The 26,197-nt window shown below is 44.4% G+C and overlaps 1 protein-coding gene across 1 annotated transcript; it reads left to right on the forward strand.

Moving 5' to 3' along the window:
- Positions 1-241: 241 nt before the first annotated feature.
- Positions 242-26,128, forward strand: LOC126994496 (ral guanine nucleotide dissociation stimulator-like). The gene is given in 14 exon segments (XM_050853814.1): positions 242-310; positions 19,751-19,855; positions 20,321-20,634; positions 20,979-21,151; positions 21,725-21,873; positions 22,274-22,486; positions 22,599-22,709; positions 22,847-23,011; positions 23,142-23,282; positions 23,390-23,565; positions 23,698-23,824; positions 24,014-24,215; positions 24,488-24,622; positions 24,900-26,128. Coding segments are annotated over 14 exon segments (2,226 nt in total). The 5' UTR covers positions 242-256; the 3' UTR covers positions 25,061-26,128.
- Positions 26,129-26,197: the final 69 nt, after the last annotated feature.

Here is a 26,197-nt window from a genome sequence, read left to right on the forward strand (position 1 = left end):
AGCAAACAGCCTACGTGAGAAAGTGAAAGTGTCCCGTCATTGTTGTGGCCGCCTGATCATCCACAAATTTATTCAGACTGCCCCACACCTCTGTTTGTCCGCCGCGATAGCAAAGATAACACGAGAGGGCCTGTCAGGGATCACACACAGGCCGCCGCGGGATGGCACTCGCCTTTGTCACCTGTTGTCACCTGCTGTCAGTCTCAGCCTCACAGTGACAGAGGGAAGACGTGTTGGTCGTCAGTCAGTGTTCGTGATGGTTGTGTTATTACAGCGACAAGACGCTATCAGGCGGCGGACGCAAGATGAGGTACATGCTGAGGGCCGGGGTCTATTCAGGATCTTCAATTATTTGGGGTTTATTTCAGCCCAATGTTGATTTTCACCTGAGTGACGAGTGGTCGTGAGTACTGGATAGGAACGTGAACCGGACAGGATCAGACCGAGTGGTTTCTATACGATATATCACTTCTAATACGAACACCACACTTTTTAGGTTAGTTGAAACTCGACTTAGAATAATTGTAATTGAATTTAAATAAAATTAATTACAAAGTTTCGAGTAATTGTAATTGAGAGCTTAGATCGAAAAGTAATTGTAATTGTAACCGAGATATTAAATTAAAAAGTAAATGTTATAATAAATCGTTCAAATTAAACTTAAGTTACAAACTGTCAAACTATACTGACCACGAAGCATGGTTTTTTTTTTACAGTATAAATCTTACTTATCAGCGTCAGAGCTAATATCGATAACAACATTAAAGTATCTAATATCTTGTGATGTGAAGCCTCTTTGCAACCTGCCTGTCAACTGAATCTTGAGATGATTTATGTTCCATTAGATGTTCTGCATTTGCCTACCTTATAAAACCAGGGAAGTCTTGTGCACTGTTCCTGCAATTACAATTTAAACACAGTGTAAACTAAATTGTTTGCTCAATGCTTCGAAGTACTCAGATCTAATAGTAATTTTATCATTAGTAACATTTAAAATAATTGGAGAAAGTAATTTAGTACACACGTATCACTAATTATAACTTATGATTATCCCGATGAAATAATTGTAATTGAATGTCTGGAAGAATACTAATGTAATTGTAATTAACGTTGAATTGTGTAATTACTCAGTCCTGGTTGAGACAGCACCACAGTTCTTAGGTTTGTGTAAACAGCATCATAGTTTTTAGGTCAGTTTATTGGCAGCATCAGTTTTTTAGGTCTTTGGGTCACCGAATCGGGAAAATACGTCATTATTTTGCTGTAATTAGTTCGGGCAACACAATCACATTTTTATTTATTGCATTTTCCACATCCTTGTCTGCTCATCGAGTGGACTCTGTTTGGAGCTATATTAAGTTTTCCCTCGTGATGCCCTCTCATGGATCCCAATAACAATAATAATAATAATGATAATAATAATAATAATAATAATAATAATAGCAATAATGATAATGAAGTACAGCACCGAGGAGTGGAATATTACGTCTTACGCAAATCCAGAGTACAACGCATCAGCGAGTTTCAGGAATCAACGTAGCGTCGTGGCAGCTGATTGAGTAAACTGTAAACCATGAATGGCGGGTGTTGATATTGGCGGGTGCAGAGAAGAAGGAGGAGGAGGAAGAGGGAGTCAGCTTCCGGTGCAAAGTGTGTGTGTGTGTACATGATTCATTCAAGTACCACGTATTGTCATCAAATTCCATAACGGATTTACGATATATTTATACACGATTTAATTTAGCAATACGTTCACTTTATCCCATTTCCTGTGTGTTTGTGTGTGTGTGTGTGTGTGTGTGTGTGTGTGTGTGTGTGTTCTTAAGCATGTTTTCAGTATTCATTGAAGTTCGTAATGTTATCAAATTCCCCAAAAGTATGTACGATATACTTATAACTTGATTTAATTTTGTAATACGTTCACTTTATCCCATATCCTGTGTGTGTGTGTGTGTGTGTGTGTGTGTGTGTGTGTGTGTGTGTGTGTTCTTAAGCATGTTTTCAGTATTCATTGAAGTTCGTAATGTTATCAAATTCCCCAAAAGTATGTACGATATACTTATAACTTGATTTAATTTAGTAATACGTTCACTTTATCCCATATCCTGTGTGTGTGTGTGTGTGTGTGTGTGTGTGTGTGTGTGTGTGTGTGTGTGTGTGTGTGTGTGTGTGTGTGTGTGTTTTGTTAAGCATGTTTTCAGTATTCATTGAAGTTCGTAATGTTATCAAATTCCCCAAAAGTATGTACGATATACTTATAACTCGATTTAATTTAGTAATACGTTCACTTTATCCCATTTCCTGTGTGTGTGTGTGTCATTACGGATGTATACAGTATTCATTAAAGTTCTTAACGTTATCAAATTCCCCAAATGTATTTACGATATACTTTTATACGATTTACTATAGCAAAACATTCCACTATCCCGTTGTGTGTGTGTGTGTGTGTGTGTGTGTGTGTGTGTGTGTGTGTGTGTGTGTGTGTTCGGGCTGCCCCAGGAACTCAATACTATTTATACATCCCGGCTACTGTGCTATGTAACCATTGAGAGACAACCTTTTTTATTATTTGCTCACATATTAACTGATTACCACGCCTCATTAGACTCTTGACAGCTCCATCATTAGTGGAACGAGTCTAATAAGCCGGTAATGGGGTGGGGAGTTTTTATTCATGTATGGTTAAAGACGCCGGAGAGAAAGTTACTGGCTGGCCGTCCTGCTTCATATACTTAACACAGCTTCCCTTTCGCTAATCACACTCCTTTTTTTCTTCTATATTTTTTTTTTTACAGTAAAGGAGGCAGCTCAAGGGTAAAAGAAAAAAAAAGTGGAAAAAAAGCCTGCTGATTGCTGCTCCTATAAAAGAGAGTAGTAAAGAGTTAATTTGTTTTCATTTAACTTTCTTTTTTCAGTGTATAATATTCTTTTTACATGATTACTAACTTTCCTCTCCTTGTCTTTGCAGGTGAGTGAAACGCAGCGGAAAGAAAGGTGTCACAGTAACGTAAGTACAGGTGTGGACAGGTGTGTATGTGTGATAGAAGTGGTGGTGATGGTGTCTGTCCTGTAGTGGGGGGTAGTGTGAGGGTGATTGTGCTTTTAGTGTGCGTGGGGGTATGGAGGGTATTGTTGTTGTTTGTGGTGGTAGTGATGATAGCAGTGGTGGGAGGGGGGGGAGTAGAGGTGACTTTTGGTGGTGGTTTTTGAAGTGGTGATAAATGGGGCGGGGTGTTGATGGGACAAATGATAGATCGATAGACAGGTATGTAGGTCGAAAGGTAGGCATAAATGAGTGTGATGGGTTGCTGGTGATGTTAAGAGAGAGAGAGAGAGAGAGAGAGAGAGAGAGAGAGAGAGAGAGAGAGAGAGAGAGAGAGAGAGAGAGAGAGGAAAGTAAGCATCAAAAAACAACAGCGAGAAGAAAACAGAATAGCCTTGAATATACCTTACGTAGTAATCAAAGTCAACACCGCGACTCATCTCTTCCTAGACTCTCCCTCCCTCCCCTCCCTCCCTTCCTCCGCCCTTCAGTCAGGCAGTGAGTAAACATGGGTGGGTTGGTGGATGTATAGTGCTGTGGGTGGGTGAAAAAGAAAGGAGTGAAGGAAAGAATCTGGGTGGATGTAAGTTGATAGATCAGGTAATTAATAAGATACATGGATGAGAAAAGAGGGTTAGTGTAGTTTACTGAGCTTGTGGGAAGAAGGTGGGTGGGTGGACAGTGGTGTTGGTGGTGGGTGGGAGGGGGAACTGCACTAATCAATTGGGGAAGTCTCTGTCCTACTGTGTGTGACGAAGGGCAAGGTTATGAATTGATGGACTACGCAGAAGTGTGATGTTTTGTACTGGGCTAATATACGTTGTGTGTTGCGTCATTCTGAGAGAGAGAGAGAGAGAGAGAGAGAGAGAGAGAGAGAGAGAGAGAGAGAGAGAGAGAGAGAGATGTAAGTAATATATGCATGCGTGTTGAGCAAGTCGATTTAGTGTGGATAAAAAGCTTACGTCTCCACCCCTAACACACACACACACACACACACACATGGGAAGACAGCATTCAGCATTGTTTGTTATTGAAGGGGTGTGCTGACTGATGCTGAGGAGTGAGTCTGCTGAGCACGTACACACACACACACACACACACACACACACACACACACACACACACACACACACACCATCCCTCTTCAGAATCCCTCCCAGTCATCCATTAAGAGTGAAGCGAAAGGTTTGTCAAGCACTCTCAAAAATCTCATTAGTAGGCGAGTTATGAAAAGAGAGAAATTCGGGAACATCTCTATTTATTTAGGACTTCTTTCCCCCCCCCCCCTCTGTTTATTATTTCATTTCGTTCCCATCCCATCAACCACCACCACCACCACGCTTCCTCTCGGGCCGTCTTCCTCTCTCACTCAGCCAGCCTCGCCGTGCCCGCAGAGGAAATGAAAAAAGAGAAATGGAGAAGGGAATGGAAGGCGGTGGAGAGATCTGATCATGCGAAGGGAAGCAAAAAAAGAAGTATGGAAAGATGGAGTAAGGAAAGGAAAGGAGAGGAGAGAGATGCGAAGAACGAATTAAAGAAGAAAGAAATGGAGGCGATGGAAGAAATAGCCTGTAATGTGGAGAGAAGAAGTTAAAAAAAAGGCAGAAGTAGAGAAAGTGGAGAAAGAAATGGAAGCGGTGGAAAGAAATGGCATGTGAAAGCAAGCAAAAAAAATAGTAATAAAAGTAAATTAGAGATATGAGTGAAAGCGGTGGAAGGGAAGCAAAAAAAGGAAAGAAAGATGGAGGAGTGAAAGCGGTGGATGGGAAGGAAAAAAAAAAAAAGGAAAGAAAGATGGAGAACGGAAAGGACGGGAGAGGAAAGGAGAGGAGAGATGCGAAGGAAGGAAAAAAAAAGAAAGATGGAGAACGGAAAGGACGGGAGAGGAAAGGAGAGGAGAGATGCGAAGGAAGGAAAAAAAAAGAAAGAAAGATGGAGAACGGAAAGGACGGGAGAGGAAAGGAGAGGAGAGATGCGAAGGAAGGAAAAAATAAGAAAGATGGAGAACGGAAAGGACGGGAGAGGAAAGGAGAGGAGAGATGCGAAGGAAGGAAAAAAAAAAAAAAAGAAAGATGGAGAACGGAAAGGACGGGAGAGGAAAGGAGAGGAGAGATGCGAAGGAAGGAAAAAAAAAGAAAGAAAGATGGAGAACGGAAAGGACGGGAGAGGAAAGGAGAGATGCGAAGGAAGGAAAAAAAAAGAAAGAAAGATGGAGAACGGAAAGGACGGGAGAGGAAAGGAGAGGAGAGATGCGAAGGAAGGAAAAAAAAAGAAAGAAAGATGGAGAACGGAAAGGACGGGAGAGGAAAGGAGAGGAGAGATGCGAAGGAAGGAAAAAAAAAGAATTAAAGACGAAGAAAGGAATGGAAAGCGTTCACGGAAAGAAAAAAAAATAGAGATGGAGAAAGGAATGAAAGTGGTGGAAGAAAATTGATACGTGAAGAGAAGGAAAAAAGACGTAAAGAAAGATGAAGAACGAAATGAAAACCGTCTAAGAAGGATCATGAGGAGAGATGCAAAAAAAAAAAAAAAATGGAGAAAGGGTTGAATAGACTATCATTCGAAGTGAAGAAAAAGAAGAAGAAGAAGAAGATAGTCGAGTATAAAATCACGCGAAAGGAGGAGGAAAAAAAAGCGACAGAACGTGTGACAAACAGATGACTGACGTATTAAAAGAAGATAAAAGTAAACGAACTGAAAGGATGTGAAAGTATTAAACAAAACGAATGCTTATAAAAACTGTGAGAGGAACCAACCCTCCTCCTCCTCCTCCTCCTCCTCCTCCTCCTTCATCTCTCTTACATCTCAGCCTTCCACTAAGCTAAGTACATGAGCACTGAGAGAGAGAGAGAGAGAGAGAGTAGAGAGAGGGAGGCAGGCTCGCTTTCAAATCTTTTCTTCCTCCTTTTAAGTTCTTTTATAGTTTCATTCGCGTTTCCTTCCTGCTTCTTCTCTCCCTCCTCCTCCTCCTCCTCCTCCTCCTCCTTTGTTAACATAGTAATTGAATCAAGTGGCTGGGAGTGTTGGGTTCTTAAATGCGGGCCCCCCCCCCCCCTCTCTCTCTCTCTCTCTCTCTCTCTCTTCAGGGGGCGGAGTGGGTAACATTATCTGTCCCGCCGTTGCCCATCGCGCCATCCCTGCCTGACACACACACACACACACACACACACACATACGAGAATGGGATGATGAGGGGAGAGAAAGGGGCGTGGAGAGGAAGGAAAAGGGCGGGGCGTTGCGCGCAGGGAGGGGGTGATAGTGTGTGTGTGTGTGTGTGTGTGTGTCACTGTCCGTTTATCATCTTTTTGTGGAGGGCGTGGTGTGGAGGGCGGATGAATGGATGGATAGAGAAAGAATGTAAGGGGTAATAGCTGTAGTAGTAGTAGTAGTAGTAGTAGTAAACACATCCGTGCGTTCTCTGCTAGTTCGTTCTCTTCATGGAATTCTTAAACATACTAGTGTTGCTGTTGGTGTCCCTGTGTTGTGGCAAAGTCTGATATATATACCCTTGTTGCAGTGTGTGTGTGTGTGTGTGTGTGTGTGTGTGTGTGTGTGTGTGTGTGTGTCATATCCCGAGTAATTATGTACTTTTGTAATGATGATGGTGACAATAGTAATAGTCGTGGTATAGTAGTAATGCGTGGGGGGGAGGGTTGTAGTTCTGGTGGCGACATTCCTCGTTAGCTCACATTAATCGTAGTTACCAAGATCAAGTGCCCGTGGGAAGAAGAAGCTCCTCCTTATCTCACGTCCTCATTATAGCTACGTACGTGACACGCCCGGGACTAACTTATAGGAAAGGAACTCGGAATCACAGGATACTTTTTTTCCAGGATTTGAAAAAATGACAACGTTTCTCACCTCGTTCTCGAGAAGGAGTGTGTCACATCCTCTCGCGTGACGTGGCCGCCGCATACGTCACGCGTCGCCGTCGGGTCATGGTTCACTCCGGGCGACTGTGAAGGCGCTATTATGCTTTAACACGTTTTTGGTATTTTGAGGACCGTGGCAGCAGCATCAGAAGTTCACACGTTTTGTAGATTTAGTTGAATAGTTGTTGTATTGTTGTGTAGGTTAAGGATGTCAGCCGCTGATAAAGAATAGTGAGCGTTCTGATGGTCTGTCTGGTGCCTTGCCGCCGTCTCGTCCAGTGCCAGCCCGCGGTGTGCCTGCCGCCTGGCCTGCCACCGTTCAGTTGTCGACGGTCCGGGCAGGAGGCAGGCCGCGTGGCAGTGGAACCACCGCAGTGTTGAGGCAGAGCCCATTCAGCGCACACCCACGGACAGCCTCACTCGTTCAGTGCCAAAGTTTTGTCGTCAGAGTGGGCGTGGACTCTTTACCCTGACGTGCAGTGCCTCGAGAGCTGTCATTTCAAGGGCGCCTCGTCTTGAGCAGCGGCGTGGTGATCGTGAGCGGCGGTGACTCACGGGCGTCGCGGAGACTCATGCACTGACTCAATTGATTATTACTCAACTGCACAGCACGGCACTGGCTGGCTGAGCGTGGCACTAGAGGCACTCCTGATGAAAGCCACAGTGCTGGAACGCCAATAGTAACACCTGCCAGCACGGAACGCAGGCATGGCATAACTTAACACTAGCGAACTGTCATCCACCACGAGTTACGAACGTGAAGAAGCAACCGTGACACCCCGAAGCGAGCCTATCGGTGGTGATGGTGTTAGCGATAGTGACAAGGAAGGAAGAAAGACAGACGGTAAAGTGAAAATCAAAACCAGGGCCTCGGAAAGACTGCTATCGTCATCACCATCAGCGCTAAAGGACACCCTGGGTCGAGGTGGCGATGGCCTGAGGGGTGGCGGGGAGCAGATGGTACATATCAGCGGCTGGCGGTTTGGGTGCGTCAACTACAAGGTGAGTGACGGGGAGCTGTGCCAACCGGGTGTCCCTGCTGATGATTACGATACCCCTCCCGCTGCTGCTTCTGTAAACCACCTCACACCGCCCCCTCCCCTACCCCTACCTTGCCCCCGTCAAGGCTAAGGCCAGCCTGTCGATGCGGGGGGCGGGGCAAAGGAGTGAGAAGGGGGGCAAGACTGAACTCCCCCGTGCCGTCAGTCTGTGGTAATTGTCGCTTTGTTTAGAAACTTAGGCAACGGTGACAAGTACCCGTGGTTAGTCTTTTGAGGTGGGGGGAAGGAAGGGAGGGTTTACCTGATAGAGCCGGGGTGGTGTGTGCTTTGTTTGGTAGCGTAGGCGATGATGGCATAGGTACAGTGTGTCTTGGAGTGATGTGCTCAAGGGACTGGGGTGATTAACTTATGCGTTCAGTTTGTAGTGGGGGTGATATGTGCTTCATTTGGTAACGTAGACGACGATAACAAGGTATACAGTGTGTCCTGGGGTGATGTGCATAAAAATAATAAAAAAATAGGGTGATGTTACTTCGGTGACGATAACAAATACTCGCAGTTTGTCTTAAGGGAGGGTGTACAAGAAGGAGCAGGAGTGTCATGTGCTGTGTGGTAACGTTGGTGACAGTGACGTGGGTACAGTGTGTTTTGGGGGGAAACTCAAGAAACTGGGGTGATTTAACTGAGGCGACAAATGACAGGGTAGCAAGTACATTCAGTTTATCTTGGGGGGGGGAGTCTAAAAGGAAGCACCTCAAGGACAAAAGCATATGAAAGCAAAAACCCGCCAAGCACTACTCCTATAAAAGAGAGCAGAGTTCATGTTCTTGGGGGTGATGCACGAGGAAGGGACCCAGGTGATGTTTGCTCTGTGTGGTAACGTTGGCAACAGTGACGTAGGTACATACCGTGTGTCTTGGGAGGGTAATGTCCTCGAGGAACTAAGGTGATTTGGCCTCAATTTCAGAACTTTGGTGGCCAGGGTGACATGTTCCTGGAGTTATAATAGTTTTGGGGCGCTTTCCTCGTGCTTTCAAAGGCTAGATTCGCTTTGAACTGGGGATGAACAGTGAATGGTAACCAACAGCTCCATATATTGAGTGTGTGTTGTGGGCGAGTGAGTGAGTGAGTACGAGTCTACTTAGGGAATGAACCGTGAAAAGAAACCAACAATTTTAAAATCATTTGTGTGTTGCGGGCGATTGAGGGAGGGAGTATAAATCGGGTTTATCTGATTTTGGTTGGGTGTGCTTGCTTGCCGTGGCGGTGGCGTGTGTGAGCGTGTGTGCGTGACCTTGGCGACGCGCGGGGGTGGTGGTGGTGTTCAAGGTCCCCAGCTGCCCAACCCGCGGAGTCCTTGAAGCCAGCATAAGTTATTACCTAACACGAAATTAAAGACAAACAAGACAACGGAGAAACATAAAAAAAATTATAAAACCACAAAAACATGAGGAGCCATTTTAACATACATTGAACATTCATGCTTTCTCGTGTGTGTGTGTGTGTGTGTGTAATGGTTTTGAGTGACGTGTATATTGTGTTTTAAGTTAGACGAAATCAAAGACGGAAAAACAGAAAAACTTTGAAAACTGAATAAAAAAGAACATGAGAAACCTTTTTACATACACAATAATATTCATGCTTTCTCGTGTGTGTGAATATAATGGTTTTAATTGACGTGTATATATATATTGAGTTTTAAGTTATACGAAATCAGACAAACAAAACAACGGAATAATTCTAAAACCTCAAAAACACATAAGAAACTCCTTTTCACATACATCATCATATTATTTCTTTCAAGCGGAGAGTTTCAAGACACCGCTAGCCTACCTCTCTTTTGTTGGCCACCCGTTGTTTCCTTTTGTTCAGGCAGCGTTTGGCAGGTCTATTTAGTTCCGTCTTTGCTTCTTACCCTTGAGCTGCCACCATCGCTGTTAAGAAATAAAAATGCACTTTCTCATGTGTGTGTGTGTGTGTGTGTGTGTGTGTGTGTGTGATGATTTTAACTGGCGGTAATATTGAGTTGAAAGTTGTTTTGAGTTTGGCTAAAGTGTTATGGTACATGCAGACGCTCATTTGTCCTTGAACTCCAGTATAATGATGTAATGAAGGAAGAGGAGGGAGGGACGGAGGGACATCAGGAACAGAGGAGGAGAGAGGGAGGGAGGGAGGGACAACAAGCACAGAGGAGGAGGAGAGAGGGAAGGAGCTAGGGAGGGACATCACGGACAGGTTGTTAGTTATGATGTAATGATGTTAAGGACGAGAGGGAAGAGGGAGGGAGAGAAGGATGCATAAGAGGGGGGGAAGGAGGTAGGAGAGGAGGGAGAGAAGAGTGCATGAAAGGGGGTGGTTATCCAAGTAAGTGAAGGGGAGAGAGAGGTAAGAATGGGTTGAGAGGAAAGGGGAGATGAGTTAGCATTTCTTGGTGTAATGTTATGGGAGAAGCAGGGAGAGGAGGGAGGGGAGATAAAGTTAGGGAAAAGAGGGGACGGGAAGGGAAGGAATGGGACAAAGTGGGGAAAAGAAATATATTTAGTGGGTAAAAGTATGGAAAAGATTAGGCATGAAGGAAAGTGTAAGGGGAGGAGAGTGGACAGAAGAGATATTAAGTGAAATGAAGAGAGGGGGGGAAAAAAGTATGTAAAAGAGGGGATATTAGCGGAAGAAAGAGGATATGAGGGGAAGAGAGTGGACAAGAGTGGAGAAGGGAGAGGATAAGAATGGGAAAGAGGGAACATAAAGAGGAGATATAAGGGGAAGAAACCGCTCGAGTGTTTGTTGAGGTATTGAGTGTGGGAGAGAAAGGATCGACACCAGGTTAGGCCAAGCGAGCGAACCAGAGAAAGAAAGAAAGGTAGAAATAAAAGGGAGAAAAGAGAATAAAGAAAGGGAGGAGATAAGTGTAGGGATGAATAAAGGGAGGGTCAGGTGATGATGGAGGGGAGAAAAGAGAAGGAGAGAGCAGTATGGGGTAGAGGGGAAGGGAGAGGCTCTGAGAATAAGGGATAGGGATGAAAGGGAGGGGGATAATAAAGGCAGGGACAAAGGGTCAGGTGGCGATGAAGCGGCGCGCGTGTAAACAGAGCCAAGGGGGTCTTTGAGCAGGTGTAAACAACGGGAGGAGGTGTAAACAGGTGCCACTCACTGTCCCCACCATACATGCAGCGGAGGAGGAGGAGGAGGAGGAAGGGGCGCCGACTCCATGTTGACCGTCAATGCCAATGCCATCATCGCCTCGCCCTCCTTCTCTCCCCTTCCTTCCCCTCACTCACGCTCCCTCCCTCTCACGCGTCCCCTCCCTTCCTCTTTTCCCTTCCCTCTCCCTGCCCCTCCCTCACGTGCTCCCTCCCTGCCTCCCTACTCTCACCTCCCTTTTCTCTTCCCCTCTCTCTTACCTCCCCTTTCCTTACCCCTTCCTAATCTCCTTCCCTCTCTTCCCCTCCCTGATTTCCCCTCCCTCTTCTCCTTATTAAGCCTTTCTCCCTCCTTCCTCTTACGCACGCTTCCCCTCCCTTCCCTTCCCCTCACCTTCCCTCCCTCTTCCCTTTACTAATTAACCTTTCATTCCCCTTCCCTTCCTACCTGCCCATCACCCCCCTTACTCTCACTCTCTCCCTTCCCCTCACCTCCCCTTTCCTGACCCTTCCTCTCTGATTTCCCCTCCCTGCCTCCGTACCTTCTCCCCTTACCTTTCTTCCCTCTTCCCCTTACTGCTTTCCCCTCCGTTCCCCTCACCCTCCCTCCCCCCTTTCTCCCCCTTCCCCTCACTCACGCGTCCCCTCCCTACCCCTCTCTCTCACCTCTCCTCTTTCTTAATTAATCATGTCCCTTCCCTTCCCCCTCCTGTCCCCACCCTCTTCCTCCCCTCCCCTTCTTCCCCTCCCCATTCTCCTCCCTTCATCGTGCGTTATATCTCCTCTCCCTTTCTTCCTTTCCTCCCCTCTCCGTTTGTCTTCCCTTTTCTTCCTTTCCTTTTCCTACACTCCCTATCTATCTATCTATCTCAATCCTTGCTTCTCTTCTTTCCACCGTCTTTCCATCTTCTCTTTCCCTTCTTCCTTCTTCCTTTCTTTCCATCTCTTGTTTACTGCCCTTCCTGTCATCTCTATCTCCAACCTTCATCTTCGTATGTCCCCTTCTTCTTCCCTCTCCCCTTCTCTCTTCTCTCCTCTCTAAGCTGTCTTTATCTTTATTTGCTTTCACGCGTATCTTTACTATCTACTAATTCACACGATTTCCGGTTGCCTATCTCCTTCCATCTTAACTTTCCTCCTCCTCCTCCTCCGCATTTCCTGTTGTCTTTCCATCCTTCCTTCTCTCTCTCCTTCAGTTTTGCCTTCCTTCCTTCCTTCCTTCACACTTGTCTTCCTTTCTTCAGTTTTATTTTTCTTTCTTTTCCTTCTTTTGTGTTTACGTTTTTCCTTCTTTCCTTCATTTTTTGCCTTTGTTTCCTTCTTTCCTTCATTCTTTATTTTTTATCTTATCCTTCCTCCTTCATCCGTATCTTCTTTTCTTCCTTTCTTCCTTCCTCCACTCTGTTTATCTTATCTTCCCTTCTTCATCCCTATCTTCTTTCCTTCTTCTTTTATTTCTTTCTTTTCTCCTTTTGTCATAGTTTTCATAGATTAATCCTCCTTCCCTCCCTTCCTTCTTTTCTTTTTCTCTTTTCTCTTCCTTTAGATCCTCCCTTCATTCCTTCACTCTCTGTCTTATACTTTCTTTCCTTCCTTTTGCCCTATTTACCTACATTCCCTCCTCCCTCCCTTCCTTCCTCTCCTTCGCTTACTCGCCCATCCTTCTCTCCTTCCTCTCCTTTTAATTTTCCTTCCCCTCTTTCAATATTTCCTTTCTCTCGCTTTATTCTCTTTGTCTCATCTTTTCCTTCCTTTCTACTTTCTACTTTCTCTTGTTTTCCCTCTTCCAGTATTTCCTTCCTTCATTCACTCTTTGTCTTACCCTTTCCTTCCTTCCTTCACTGTCCTTGCCTTACCCTTCCCTTCCTTCCTTTCTGTCCGACCTACTTTTCAACCCTTCTCTTAAATCAACCTTTCTATCCCTGTCATTTCCCTTCCTCTCCAATTTCCCCTCCCCCCTCTTTCCTTCCTTCCTTCCTTCACCTTCCTTGCCTTACCCTTCCCTTCCTTCCTTTCTGTCCTACCTACTTTTCAACCCTTCAAATCAACCTTTCTATCCCTGTCATTTCCCTTCCTCTCCAGTTTCCCCTCCCCCTCCTTCCTCCGTCCCTTTCCCTTCCTCTTGAAAATACCCCGTTTCCTGCCCCCTCCCACCCTTCATTTCCCTCCCTCTTAGAAATTTCCCCGTCAACCTCCACCTCCCTCCTCATCCCTCATCCCCTTCCCCCACTATCCCCCCCTCCCCCCCCTTTCCAGATGTTGGCCCTCCCTGACGCGCCGTAAGACACACTAATAATTTGAAAGTGTTGTCGTATAACTTGAGGCAGAGATACAAGCAGTCGTTGCAACAAGTCTTGGGAAGGGTGATTTGTGCGTCTTCCATTGCTCTCTCTCTCTCTCTCTCTCTCTCTCTCTCTCTCTCTCTCTCTCTCTCTCTCTCTCTCTCTCCTTTTTTGTTTGTTTTATTGGGCTAATTAAGTCTATTGAGTCATAAGGTGTGTGTGTGTGTGTGTGTGTGTGTGTGTGTGTGTGTGTGTGTGTGTGTGACACATATATACATTACACAACGTTTTTATGTGTGTGGTCTGTCTCTCTCTCTCTCTCTCTCTCTCTCTCTCTCTCTCTCTCTCTCTCTCTCTCTCTCTTCGTGGAAAGGGCACCGCAGAAGCTGGAGTAGGATACGACGAAGGAGACGAAAGGAGGAGGAGGAGGAGGAGGGGGAGGGAGATGTTAACAGCTGGTTTTTGGAAGTAAGGTTACGGGAGGTGGCTTCAGATGTATTCCTAGAAGTGGGAGAGGAGGAGAGGGAGGTGGAGGGGGGGAAGGGGAGGAGGAGGGGGGGGGGGAAGGGGAGGCATTGGTGGTGTTCGTTAGGGAGGAAATGGGTGAAGAGAAGGAGGAGGAGGAGGAGGTAGAGTGTTGCTATTAGGGGAATGAGTAAGGTGGTGGTGGTGTGTGTGTGTGTGTGTGTGTGTGTGTAGGTGAGTGACGCATGTATACACACTCAGTAGGGGGTGTAGAGGGCGCCGAGTACACACACACACACACACACACACACACACACACACACACACACACACCTTTTCTCTCTCGCCTTTGTCTGGTTTTGTAATTTATCTTTAGACTGAGTTTGAGTTATTATCTCTCTCTCTCTCTCTCTCTCTCTCTCTCTCTCTCTCTCTCTCTCTCTCTCTCTCTCTCTCTCAGCGGTTGTATGTATATAGTTATTGATGTTTTTTTACGATAATCATCTTGTATACCGAGAAATTTACTCATATTTTGCTAACCACCACCACCACCAACAACAACAACAACAAGAACAATAAAATGGACGTTAGCAACACTTATTTGAATGAGAACTTGCTACACCGCTTCAGTCCGGCAAGAGCTCTCATAGCCACTCCCATCGGTACATTTTTTCCCCATAAATTAGAATATTCATCTACTTACCGAGAGCTCACTAACTTAACACTTCATACTCTATTCTTCACTACTTACACCTCTACCACTCCTTCTACCACCACCACTTCTCTACTTACCAAGAGCTCACTAACTTAACACTTCATACTCTATTCTTCACTACTTACACCTCTACCACTACTTCTACCACCACCACTTCTTCTCTACTTACCAAGAGCTCACTAACTTAACACTACATACTCTATTCTTCACTACTTACACCTCTACCACTACTTCTACCACCACCACTTCTTCTCTACTTACCAAGAGCTCACTAACTTAACACTACATACTCTATTCTTCACTACTTACACCTCTACCACTACTTCTACCACCACTTCTTCTCTACTTACACTACGATCACTACCTCATCCACAACCACTAACGACTACCTACACCTACCAGAACTCACTAACTTTATATTCTACACTTCTCACTTCTTACACCTCTGCCACTACTTCTACTACTACCACTTCTTCACTACTTACACTTATATCACTACTTCAACCACTACCACTAACAACTAAAACACTATAATATATCTACTTACCAGAGCTCACTAACTTAGTTATACACTTTTCTCACTACTTACACTTCTACGGTTCTACCTCTACCATTTCTTCACTACTCACACAAATATTACTACCTCAACCACTACCGCTAACACCACTAATCTATAATATACCTACCTACCAGAGCTCACTAACTTACTATTCTACACTATTCCTCACTACTTACACCTCTATCACTTTTTCTACAACCACTTCTTCACTATTTACACTACGATATCTACTTCAAACACCACCACTAACACCACTAACCTCTACACCTACTATCAAGAACACTACTCGTCTATCCACTCCACTACCATCACCACCACCATCACCACCAGTACTACCGTGCCACACCCATCACCAAGACCAACACTATTTTGCATTGGTACTTCTCCCCTTGATATCGTTACCCTCTACCTCCCTCCCTTACCACGCCCATCACCACCACCACCACGACTCACCACCAACACCCGAAGCCACACCCAAAATCTAGCGCTACCAACATCACCTTTGCATAGTTCACCCCACCACCACCACCAGTATCAACATCAACACCACCATCAACAACATCAAAGCTTACCTCACTCGACTTCAAACCACCATCATTTTATTTTCCGTTTTATTTTATTTTATTTGCTTTGTTCTTATTGGGCAATGTGATCCGTTGACTAATTTATTCTCCGTGTTGTCCTTTGTTACTATTTAAAATTTATCACTTTATTTTTTTGTTTCTTATCCACGCTTGTCTGACTCTCTCTCTCTCTCTCTCTCTCTCTCTCTCTCTCTCTCTCTCTCTCTCTTGCTATTATTATATGTTTGTTTGTTTATCCTTTGCTTTGTTTTCTTCTTCCTCTTCATTGTGTTACTCGTTGTTGTCTTTTGCTCAGCCTTGCTCTAACCGCTCTCTCTCTCTCTCTCTCTCTCTCTCTCTCTCTCTCTCGTTGCTCATTCACTTTGTTTTTCTATATTGTTGTTCCCTTCCTCCTCTTCTTCCTTTCATTTTCCCCGTTTACTAATTCTTCTCTTAATTTTCTTCCTCTCTTCTGTACCTCCTTTTTGTTGCTCATCTCTATTCTTCACCCTTGTCGTTCTTCTCCTGCTCCTCCTCCTCCTCTTCTTCCTCTCCTTGTCCCCCTGTTAATCCTCTTATTTCACTTCCCTGCCTCTCTTCTGACTTCCTTATTCTCTCCTCTTTGTTACTCTTTCCCTTTGTTCTTCACACAACGCTCTTCTCTTCCTCCTCTACTCCTCCTTTCCTTTTCCGTTGTTACTATATCCTCCTTAATTTTCTTCTTCATCTGTTCTTCCTTTTCCTTTTTCTCCCTTTTGGTATTCCTTCACTTTGTTCTTTATCTTCTTCGTTGTTCTCTTGTTTTCATTTCCCCTGACAATCCTCCTCTCTATTTTCCTTCCCTTTCTTTAATTTCCTTCTTTTTCACCCTCCTTCGTTCTCATTCTCCCTCTTCTCCTAATTCTTTCGTCACCTTCACATTGCCGCACCTTGCTCTCATTCCTCCCTTCTCCAATTATTCGCTTCCCTTACTATCCTTCTTATCTCACTACACTATCTTGCTCTCCTTCCACCCCTTGCGTGTCTTTCTTAATCCTTGCTTAACCTCCTTTCATTAGACTCCTCACCCAGTTTCTTCTGTCCACTTGCTCAGTAAATTACACGGCGCGCTCTTTTCTCACACAAGTTTCTTAATCTGTGTAGTTACACCCACTCACCCAGATTCTTTCTTTCACTCTTCCTTTCTTTGTCACCCAACCCACCCCTGTACCAACCCACCTAGTCCCTCCCTTTCCCCGCCCACCCAGTCTTCCTTCCTTCCCGTTCTCCCTCCCTCCCTCCCTCACCTTACCTTACCCAACCGACTTGCTCACCTTCCATCGCATCTTCACTCCCCACCAACCACCCAGGCTTCTTCTTCCACCTTCCCCCTTCTACATCCCTCCCTCCTTCCCTCCCCAAGTCCCTCACGTGTACTATTCTCCATGGTTACCCAGGGGCGGCAGGTGTCTCGGCTTACATAAAGGGTTTGATTCTCCTCTCAATCCAGTGTGTGACGTCAGTTGAATTCAAATCAGCTATCCATCCAGCTCGTGTTTTTAGTGGTGGGTGGAGATGGTGGTGATTGTGGTGGTAGTTTGTGGTGTGTATTGTGCCTTGTGCCCTTGTTTGTGGCGTTGGTGGTATGGTTAGTAGGCGAAATGATGGGTGGTGGTGGTGGTTTGTGGAGTGTATTGTATCTTGTATTGCTGTTTGTGGTGGTGGTTGTGTGGTTAGGTAGGCGGATTGGTGATTCTGGTGGACTGGTGGTGTTGCTGTTGCTGCTGGTGCGTTCTGTTGGCTATCGTATCATATGTGGTGTGGGGGAAGGGAGGGTGAATGGAGGGGGTGGAGCAGACATTCTCACGCTCCTCATCTGGTTTCAAAGGGAGGGAAGGGATGGATAGGATGGGGAGATAGGATGGGAGTCGGGCTGGTGTGGCTGCAGGGGGTAGGAAGAGGAAGGAGGAGGCAGGGGTAGGTTGATGGCTGGGTGTAGTCGGGGCGCATGGCTGGCTGGCGGGGTGGGTGATGGGTTGGCGGGTGCTGGCGGGTGCTCGGCGGATGGGTGGGGACGCGGGAGGGGCGGCTAGACACTGGGCCGCCCTACCATCTGTTGCTACTACCACTGCTGATGCTACTGTTACCACCACCACCATCACTACTACTACTACTACTACGACGACGACGACGACGTTTCGTGGTGCGTATCGTAATGAGAGGAACAGTCCAGAGAGAGAGAGAGAGAGAGCACGAGGAAGACTGCAATAAAAGGGAGGGAGGGAGGAGGAGGTGGTAGTGGTGGTGGCGGTGGTGATGGAGTTTCCCGCCTTGACCTTTTGCCATCGTGGATATGATGTTCGGGGTGGTGGTGGTGGTGGTGGTAGTAATAGTACTAATAGTAGTGGTAGTAACAGATGGTGGAGGAGGAGGAGGAACTGGTGGTGATGGTGGTGACTGCTAAGTTGGCACACTCTTTGATATGCAGAAGGATGATAATTGCTGCAGAGACAAGTGATAAACAATGGTCTTTTTTTGTGTGTGTGTGTTTGCCAGCAAGTACCCTCCCGATTAGGGCAAGCTCATTATAGTCGATCTCTGGGTACTGCTGGGACCTTCATGCACCACACACCCCATGCGCCTTGCTGAAGGGGGGACAGTAACCGCTTCTTGTCAGCGGTAAAATATCGGCCAGAGCGGGTCTCTTTCTGAACCTCCGTCTGCCGGGCCTTATCCACTGAGCAATCGGAACGGTGTGTGTTTGTGTGTGTTCTTGACCGTGATAATATGTACCCCGTTGTTTATCTTTTATATATACTATGTTTTATTTTCACGTTATTCCCTTTCGTAGCTTCACTTTTTTGTTTCGTCACTCATACCCAGTAACCCCAGTAACAGCCTTTTCATATAGCTATATTCGGGTAGCAACAATTAAGCTTATCAAGCTACATCACGTGTGTGCACATTAAACAAACAATCACACCCCCCTTCATTAGCCAACAGCCATGACAATAATTATCGTGCACTCTACATGACCCACGTTTGTACATACATCCATTCTTATCTTGTTTGCCATTGCGTGATTGGAAAGTGAAAAACGAGGGACTTTTTACGGTCATATCGGTGAATTACCATTGTGTATGTATGTGGAGAGAGAGAGAGAGAGAGAGAGAGAGAGAGAGAGAGAGAGAGAGAGAGAGAGAGAGAGAGAGAGTTTTGAAGACCCTGGAGCTGAAATCATGCATAGTAATATATATTTTTTACCTGAACTGCAGATACTTCGTCAGAGGGGAGCACACAGCCTTAACATAATCATTGCCGGTAGTCATTCATATATATCGCCGGCAGCAGAGAGAAGCTGGAAGGAGAGAGGAAGGAGGAAGAGAATTAAAAGAGAGCTAATTAAGTAGGTCAGGCAGGAAGGTGGAGGGAGGAAGAACATTAAGGTTGATCGGAGGGAGAGAAAGAGAGAGCAAATGAAATCTCAGTTGGGGTCGTGGAGGAAGATGAGATATTAGACAGATGAGAGAGGAAGAGAAAGATGGGGAAGTCGAGCAGCAGGGTAATTATTTAGAAAGCTGCCCTCACCCTGCTGCCCTCTGACCCTATACAGCCCCCCCCCCCCCCCCCCCCCCTCCCCCCGTTTCCAGGTGACCCTTGACCTTGGGAAGAAGCGAGGCATCCGTTTTGCTATCCATTAGACACGCACACACGCCCCCATGCCAACTACTGTGTGTGTGTGTACAGAAGGATCTTAGGTCGGCATTCTCAGACGCTTTCGCCTCTCACATTAACAATTTCCAAAGGCCGATAAGGAGAATCATCGGGTTCTCCTAAGTGGGCTTTCACGTTTCTGGTACAGGAGCATTGTCGATCTACCACCAGGGTCATAAAAGTACCCATGGAAATGCCCACACCTCCTACGAAAGCATTGTCAAGTGGGTGTGCTTGAACGCCTAAATATTTAAGAATACGGTCTTTATAATTTTCTTACTAGATGAAATAATGTTTAAGTAGAAGTAAATATTCCTTGTTATCAGTTCCGAGTTGAGTGTGTAAGGAAGGCATGCAAGCTATCTTATAGGAAATGTTTGTCTAGCTTTATCAATAACGTGTTTTCTGTCTTTGCAGGCGCCGACGTGGCGACTATGGGGAGAGGAAAAATGCGACGGCGCCATCTACACCGTGTACCTGAAGAAGGTGCGCTATCACCACCCCTCGCGGAGCATAACACAGGTGAGTGCCGGCCGGTGCATGAAGACGAGGAACAACAGTTAATTAATCATGTAGGAGGTCTTGACGGTAATGTTGGAGACCAGGGTTATTTATAATATTGATCGCACTGTCTTGGGTGGCTGTAGACTACTCGCTGGGGCACCACTTCTTCACAAATAGACAGTTGAGTAAATACTAGTCATACTACCCTTATAGGTGTGTCAGGCTTCGAAATGAATCATGAGGATATTACATTAGATAAAAAAAATGTCTCACTTAAAAAATGCTTAAAGAATACTATCATACACTTGTTGAGTTTGAAAATATACGGAAAAAACGTGAAAAAAATAATTAATAGAACCAACAGAAAAGAAAATGGGATCATAAATGAATTAGAACCAACAACACCGTGCAAATTACAAGACTATAACACTAAATAACACTCTGATGACTGCTAACAATGCCACGTGTCTCTTCATCCTACAGGAGAGCGATGACGATGAGATCTCGCACCTGGAGTGGGAGACGGTGCGGGTCCGGTTCCTCAAGGCCGGGACTCTTGAGCGCCTGGTGGAGTCCCTCGCCTCGGACACGGGGGAGCTGGAGTCCACCTTCGTCAACGTATTCCTGGCCACCTACCGCACCTTCTCCACCACCAGCCAGGTCCTCAACCTCATCATCGACCGCTACCTGGCCCTCCAAGCCGCCGCCTCTTCACCCTCCTCTTCATCTCCGTCACTGTCCTCGAATTGCAACAAGAAGATAAATGTTCCGCCCCACCTTCGCGAGGACCATATGAAGTGAGTACAGTCATGTTTTATTATTATTATTATTATTATTATTATTATTATTATTATTATTATTATTAGTGTAGTGGTGGTGGTAGTAGAAGTAGTAGTAGTAGGTAGGTAGGTTCCTGAAGTAGGTAGGTAGTCTTTAGTAAGAGGAGGAGGAGGAGGAGTTAGCAGGTAGTTGTAGAAGTAGTGGTAGTATTGATGTTATGTCTTTTTCTTTTTCTTTTTTTTTTAGTTATCTATTTATGTACTGTATTGTTATTACTTTTTGTATTTATTTATTTATGTATCTCTACATATATTTCTTGTTTACTAAGTATGTAAATAACCTTTCCTCTCTCATGTTTCAGGGCCCTAAGGTTAACACTACAAGTCTGGCTGGACGGCTACACAGAGGACTTCAGAGACCCTCCAGACTTTCCGTGCCTGGTGCAGCTCAAAAAATTCACTCAAGAAAACTTGCCAGACTCAGACCTCCACATCAAGGTGGCCTACAAGCTGGACAAGATGAAGCGAGAACATGGTGAGGATTTGTTAGTTTTTGAGAGAGAGAGAGAGAGAGAGAGAGAGAGAGAGAGAGAGAGAGAGAGAGAGAGAGAGAGAGAGAGAGAGAGAGAGAGAGAGAGAGAGAGAGAGAGAGAGAGAGAGAGAGAGAGAGAGAGAGAGAGAGAGAGAGAGAGAGAGCACTTAATATTACCTGTGCACTTATAATAACATATACTACCGGTATGTGGTATTTAAGTGAACCTGTTGATTTAAAGTCCTAAACTCCCTTTTGAAATGAGTCCTTGGCTAATAGATGGCTGAGGTCTGTTTCACCTTTCTTGTAAATTATTTAGTGATTATTTTAGGAAAGTTTGAGGCTTTTTCGAATTACAGGAAATCAATGTGTAGTGTGTGATGGTGCAGAGCAGATTTTTTTTCCATAAACCAATATTCGTATTTATTCATAAGGTCTAAAAAAAAATCAAAGTTGCTATTCATGTGTTTCTTCACAATGTTTAGCTGAATATGTGGCGTACTGATTTTTATGTTGTGTTTATATTATATTATGTTAATCTTTATATTTATACTGATGTTTCTATTGTATTGTCAGGTTCCCCGATGCTGCAGAAGATCTGGTCCTGTGGCGAGGAGATGCGTGTCCACTGCCCTTCCCCCATGACCAACGGCACACACCACCCGTATGACTTTGCGGACATACCAGAAGCCACCTTTGCTCAACAGCTGACACGTATGGACACAGTAAGTCCCTCGCTCCTTTCTCAACTTCCTGTGCCTCAGCCTGTATCTGATGCAACAACTGACCATTAATAGCAGTTAGTCATTTAATCAATTCTGGTCATGATGTCTGCTTCACCAACCTCTTTTTCGTTTCTTTTAGTAATCTTTCTTTTACTTTAAGTACTATTTTACATTACTTCTCTTTCTTGTTGGTTATAGATTGCTTTTCTTTTAGTGCTTTCTACTGTACTTTTTCTTCAGCTTTTGTCATTAATTATTTATGTTTTATTTTTTACACAAGTATGTATACCCAAATTTATAAGAAATCTGTGAGTCTAGTAATAAGTCTCTTCGTGTCATCATTCTCTCATTATTTTTTGTGTGTAGTAGCAATATACTTACCTTTATTTTCTACCTGCAGGTGCTGTTCAAGGGGGTCATTGCTCACCAGTGCCTGGGATCAGTGTGGTCACGGCGGGACAGGGGCCGTGGGGACGCAGCGGCCTCGGTTGCAGCCACAGTGGAGCAGTTCAATGCTGTCAGCTTCCGGGTTCAGTCCACCATCCTGGTTGACACGGAATTGAAACCTTCACAGCGAGCAAAACTCATCACCAAGTGGATTGACATTGCTCAGGTGAGTGATCATGATGAAAGACCTGCAGTACAGGGATGCAGCATGTAATTTTAAAGCAGTACTTCACTGAAGTTGTTTCTTATTTTAATGTATTTTTTTCTTTTTATTCCAGGAATTAAGAATGCACAAGAATTTTTCATCCTTGAAGGCAATAATCTCTGGGCTTCAGTCAAATCCCATCTACAGATTAAAGAAGACCTGGGGTGCTGTGATCAAGGATAAGGTAGTTATTTTTTGCTTAATTTGAATGAGTCATATAACAGTACACCAGTCAGTATTTGAAGAATATTTAGAAGTTTCCATTGAAATATACTTAGATGATAAGATAAATGCATTAATAATTTTTTGTATCGTCACCAGGCTGAGTTGTTTGAGGAACTTGCCAGAATATTCAGCGAGGAGAACAATCAGTTGAACCAGCGGGAGCTGCTGATGAAGGAGGGAACAGCCAAGCATGCCCAGACAGCCCACGCCAATGACCGCCACCTGCCCAAGGCGCTGGAGAAGTTGGCTACCAATCCACTGGTATGTTAAGCTCTTCTTGTGCAACATTTGAAATACTTGCAGTTGTGGAAAATAGTATCAGTGTTTCATCATTCAATGAAAAGCTAGATTCAAATTATCAATCCTCAAACAAATATACTTTGTGTTTCAGGCCACAAGTTATGGCACCATTCCCTACCTCGGAACATTCCTCACCGACTTGACCATGATTGATACAGCCATCCCTGATACTGTTGCTGATGGACTTATCAATTTTGACAAGAAACGCAAAGAATTTGAAGTCTTGGCACAGGTAAGAGCAAAATCAAAGAATTTGCATGGTTTAATTTTGTCTTGAAAATAAATAACATTTTGTTATTTTTAAATAGTTTGGTAATAAAGACTTACACACATTCCCAGATCCGGTTGTTGCAAGGAGCTGCCAATGCCTACCAGATGGAGTGGGATGAGCAGTTTGAGAGGTGGTGGGAGTCTGTGCTGGTGTTGGATGATAAGGAGGCTTGGCGGCTCTCATGCCAGATAGAGCCACAGGGCTCATCCTCCACCAGAGAAGGAAAATTAAGGAAAAAAGCTCAGTAAGTTGTCAAAACTTTTGAGGTCATCTTATTTTTGTATGAATGATAGTAGTTATGACTTGATTAATAACAGCAAAATTACTACTTATTGTATTTTGGTATGAACTAACAATTTTTTAACTTGTTTTGTAGGTGTCACCAAGAATGACAGCAGCATTGCAGCACCTCCTCTGGGTCCTCCAGCAGTCAGTTCTTCTTTGACAATGACTCTTTGAGCACCCCACTAAGCCACAATGACTCTTGCTCCTTAGAGAGAAAGGTAAGTCTCCAAACAGTTACTTCATTTACTGCTGGGTTACTCTTGATCCTATGTAGAAGATATACATAATGTAGTATCTTGAATTAACTTACCATTCTTTCAATTTTTTAGTTAGTACAGCATCACATGTTATTGAAGATTGTCTATGCATTCTCATCTATGTATTCTCATATGTTTTTCCTCCTTCAGATGTCCACCTCATCTAGCAGCTCATCTCTCCCATCACTGGATGTGTCAGTTCACTCAGGTGGCACCACAGCCTCGGGTCGTACTCCAGACCGCTCTGTGTCCACCACACAACTGAACCAGCCTAACCAAACCTCTCCGTATATCACTCCTGACTTCTACATCATCAGAGTTTCTATTGAAAGCAGTGCTCATGAACTAGAAGGTGAGTCACATCAAATTTTGAAATGAGTTTTAATATATATTAGGATTAATAAATCCATTAAAGTACTTGAAAACTTTATATTGAATCTCTTTAAAATGCATATGTCTTTGGGAATAGACAGGGTCAGGATAAAAATGTTAAAATTGTTGAGTACCATATCTTATGTTTGTTTGAATATCAGAGAAATGTTACAATCATCAGATGAAGATTTGTATCATGATTTGTCTGAGGTATAGAAACAAAGATGATAATTTAATTTTTCTTTGTTACAGGAGTGAACTTGTACAAGAGTATCATGCTGAGTAATTCTGAACGCACCGTCTCTGTCATCCGCAAGGCCATGGAAAAGCATGGTTTTGAAGGCAACCCAGAAGACTATACTCTAGCACAGTTCCTGCCTGATGGAGGTAAGCTTACTCTTCTTTCATCTCTTATAATGCTACAATATGGTTTTTAGAGATGTTGGGGAAATCCTCTAATGGTACAGTATACAGAATAAATAAAATTGATTCCATGGATTGCATTTGTGTTTGCAGTGCCCAGCTTTGTTCAACACACTCTAGGAAAAAAATGTACTCAATAGTAGAAACAAAGTATTATTGATTTTTTTATAGTCCTAGTCACCATTTTTTAACCATCCTTATCAGCCATTCTTTGCTAAACATCAACTTTATCCTTCCTCAGAGATGCTGCTTCCTGCTTCAGCAAATGTGTATTATGCCATCAACACACAACACGACCTCAACTTTGTGCTGCGGCGGCGGCGGCACGGCGATGAATCAACCATCATCAGAAGAAATCCTGCCAAGGATCACAAAGTTCGGAAGAAGCTCCTAGTGACCTAGTGAGGCAAACTGTGGACCTCACCGGTGTCTGCCTGGTGGTCTCTGTGACTTATCCAAACTAGATGAGTTCCTTTTTGTAATTCATCTAGATTTTGCTGTTTACTTGCAAGGCAACTAAAATGTGTGACCATTCAGTGTGGTAGACCGTGGCTTTAAAGCAATGAACAGGATAAAAGTGGCTTAGCTGAAGAACGTTTTGATACATTCGTGCTGACTCAAATCTGAACATTGTGCACCGACTTCAGCTACGTATCACTCCTTGTGCTGTGAATTCATGTTGACTCATCCTGTGACTTCTCAAGATCCCATTGTTTGGCACCCAAGCGTCCATGGTTGTAATGCAGTGAGATCGCACCGTGAAGGTATTGCTGTAGTGTACACGCAGCTCCTGTGAAGGCTGTCTCACATACACAATACTCAAACATCTATGTTACTCAGCTTTAAGTCTAGGAACTTGTGAAGGATTTCTTGGTTCTATCCTAGCTGTCCAGTACTCTTCCTCGCAAAGTCTCCTCTCACGTGGACCCTAATTTCTTGTATAGAATTAGCCACGCAGCTAACTCCATACAGCCCCACGTGTTGCCTCCTCCCATGCATCTCCCACTACCTTCAGTTGCGAGTGGGAGTATTGTGCACCATCACCCTTTCCCCATCATCCTGCACTCTTTTAGATCAGTAGAGTTAGCAAGTGTCCATTACGCTCCACAATCACCGCTTAACCACCACCCCCCCTCCCACCAGCATCTTCCTCACCTCACACATCTTCACCCAGGCTGCTGGTGCCCCTCACCCCTAACAGTCATGCACCCCCTCATGCCCCTTCCCTGCACCCCATTCCCTTGGTGTAGGTCCTCCAAGGTATTTTAAAGTAACTTGTTTCATGTTAAATTTTGTGTTTGAGAAGTAGTGTAAATCCTCTATCATCCTTTGTAAGCTGGAAGATATTATAATGCAGAGTACAGGTTTATTTAATGGAGTTCAAATTATAAGTTTATTGAGATGTAAATAGTGTTAAGCTCTTGTATACATGTACATTGTTACCTTTGTAAATAAAGTCTACAATTTTTACTTTCTGACAGCACTGTCTTGTTTATTAATAGCCTGTAGACCATAACAGTGAATTTTTTATTGGGATTG

Source organism: Eriocheir sinensis, unplaced genomic scaffold, assembly GCF_024679095.1.
Source record: "Eriocheir sinensis breed Jianghai 21 unplaced genomic scaffold, ASM2467909v1 Scaffold805, whole genome shotgun sequence".
Classification (NCBI taxonomy): domain Eukaryota; kingdom Metazoa; phylum Arthropoda; class Malacostraca; order Decapoda; family Varunidae; genus Eriocheir; species Eriocheir sinensis.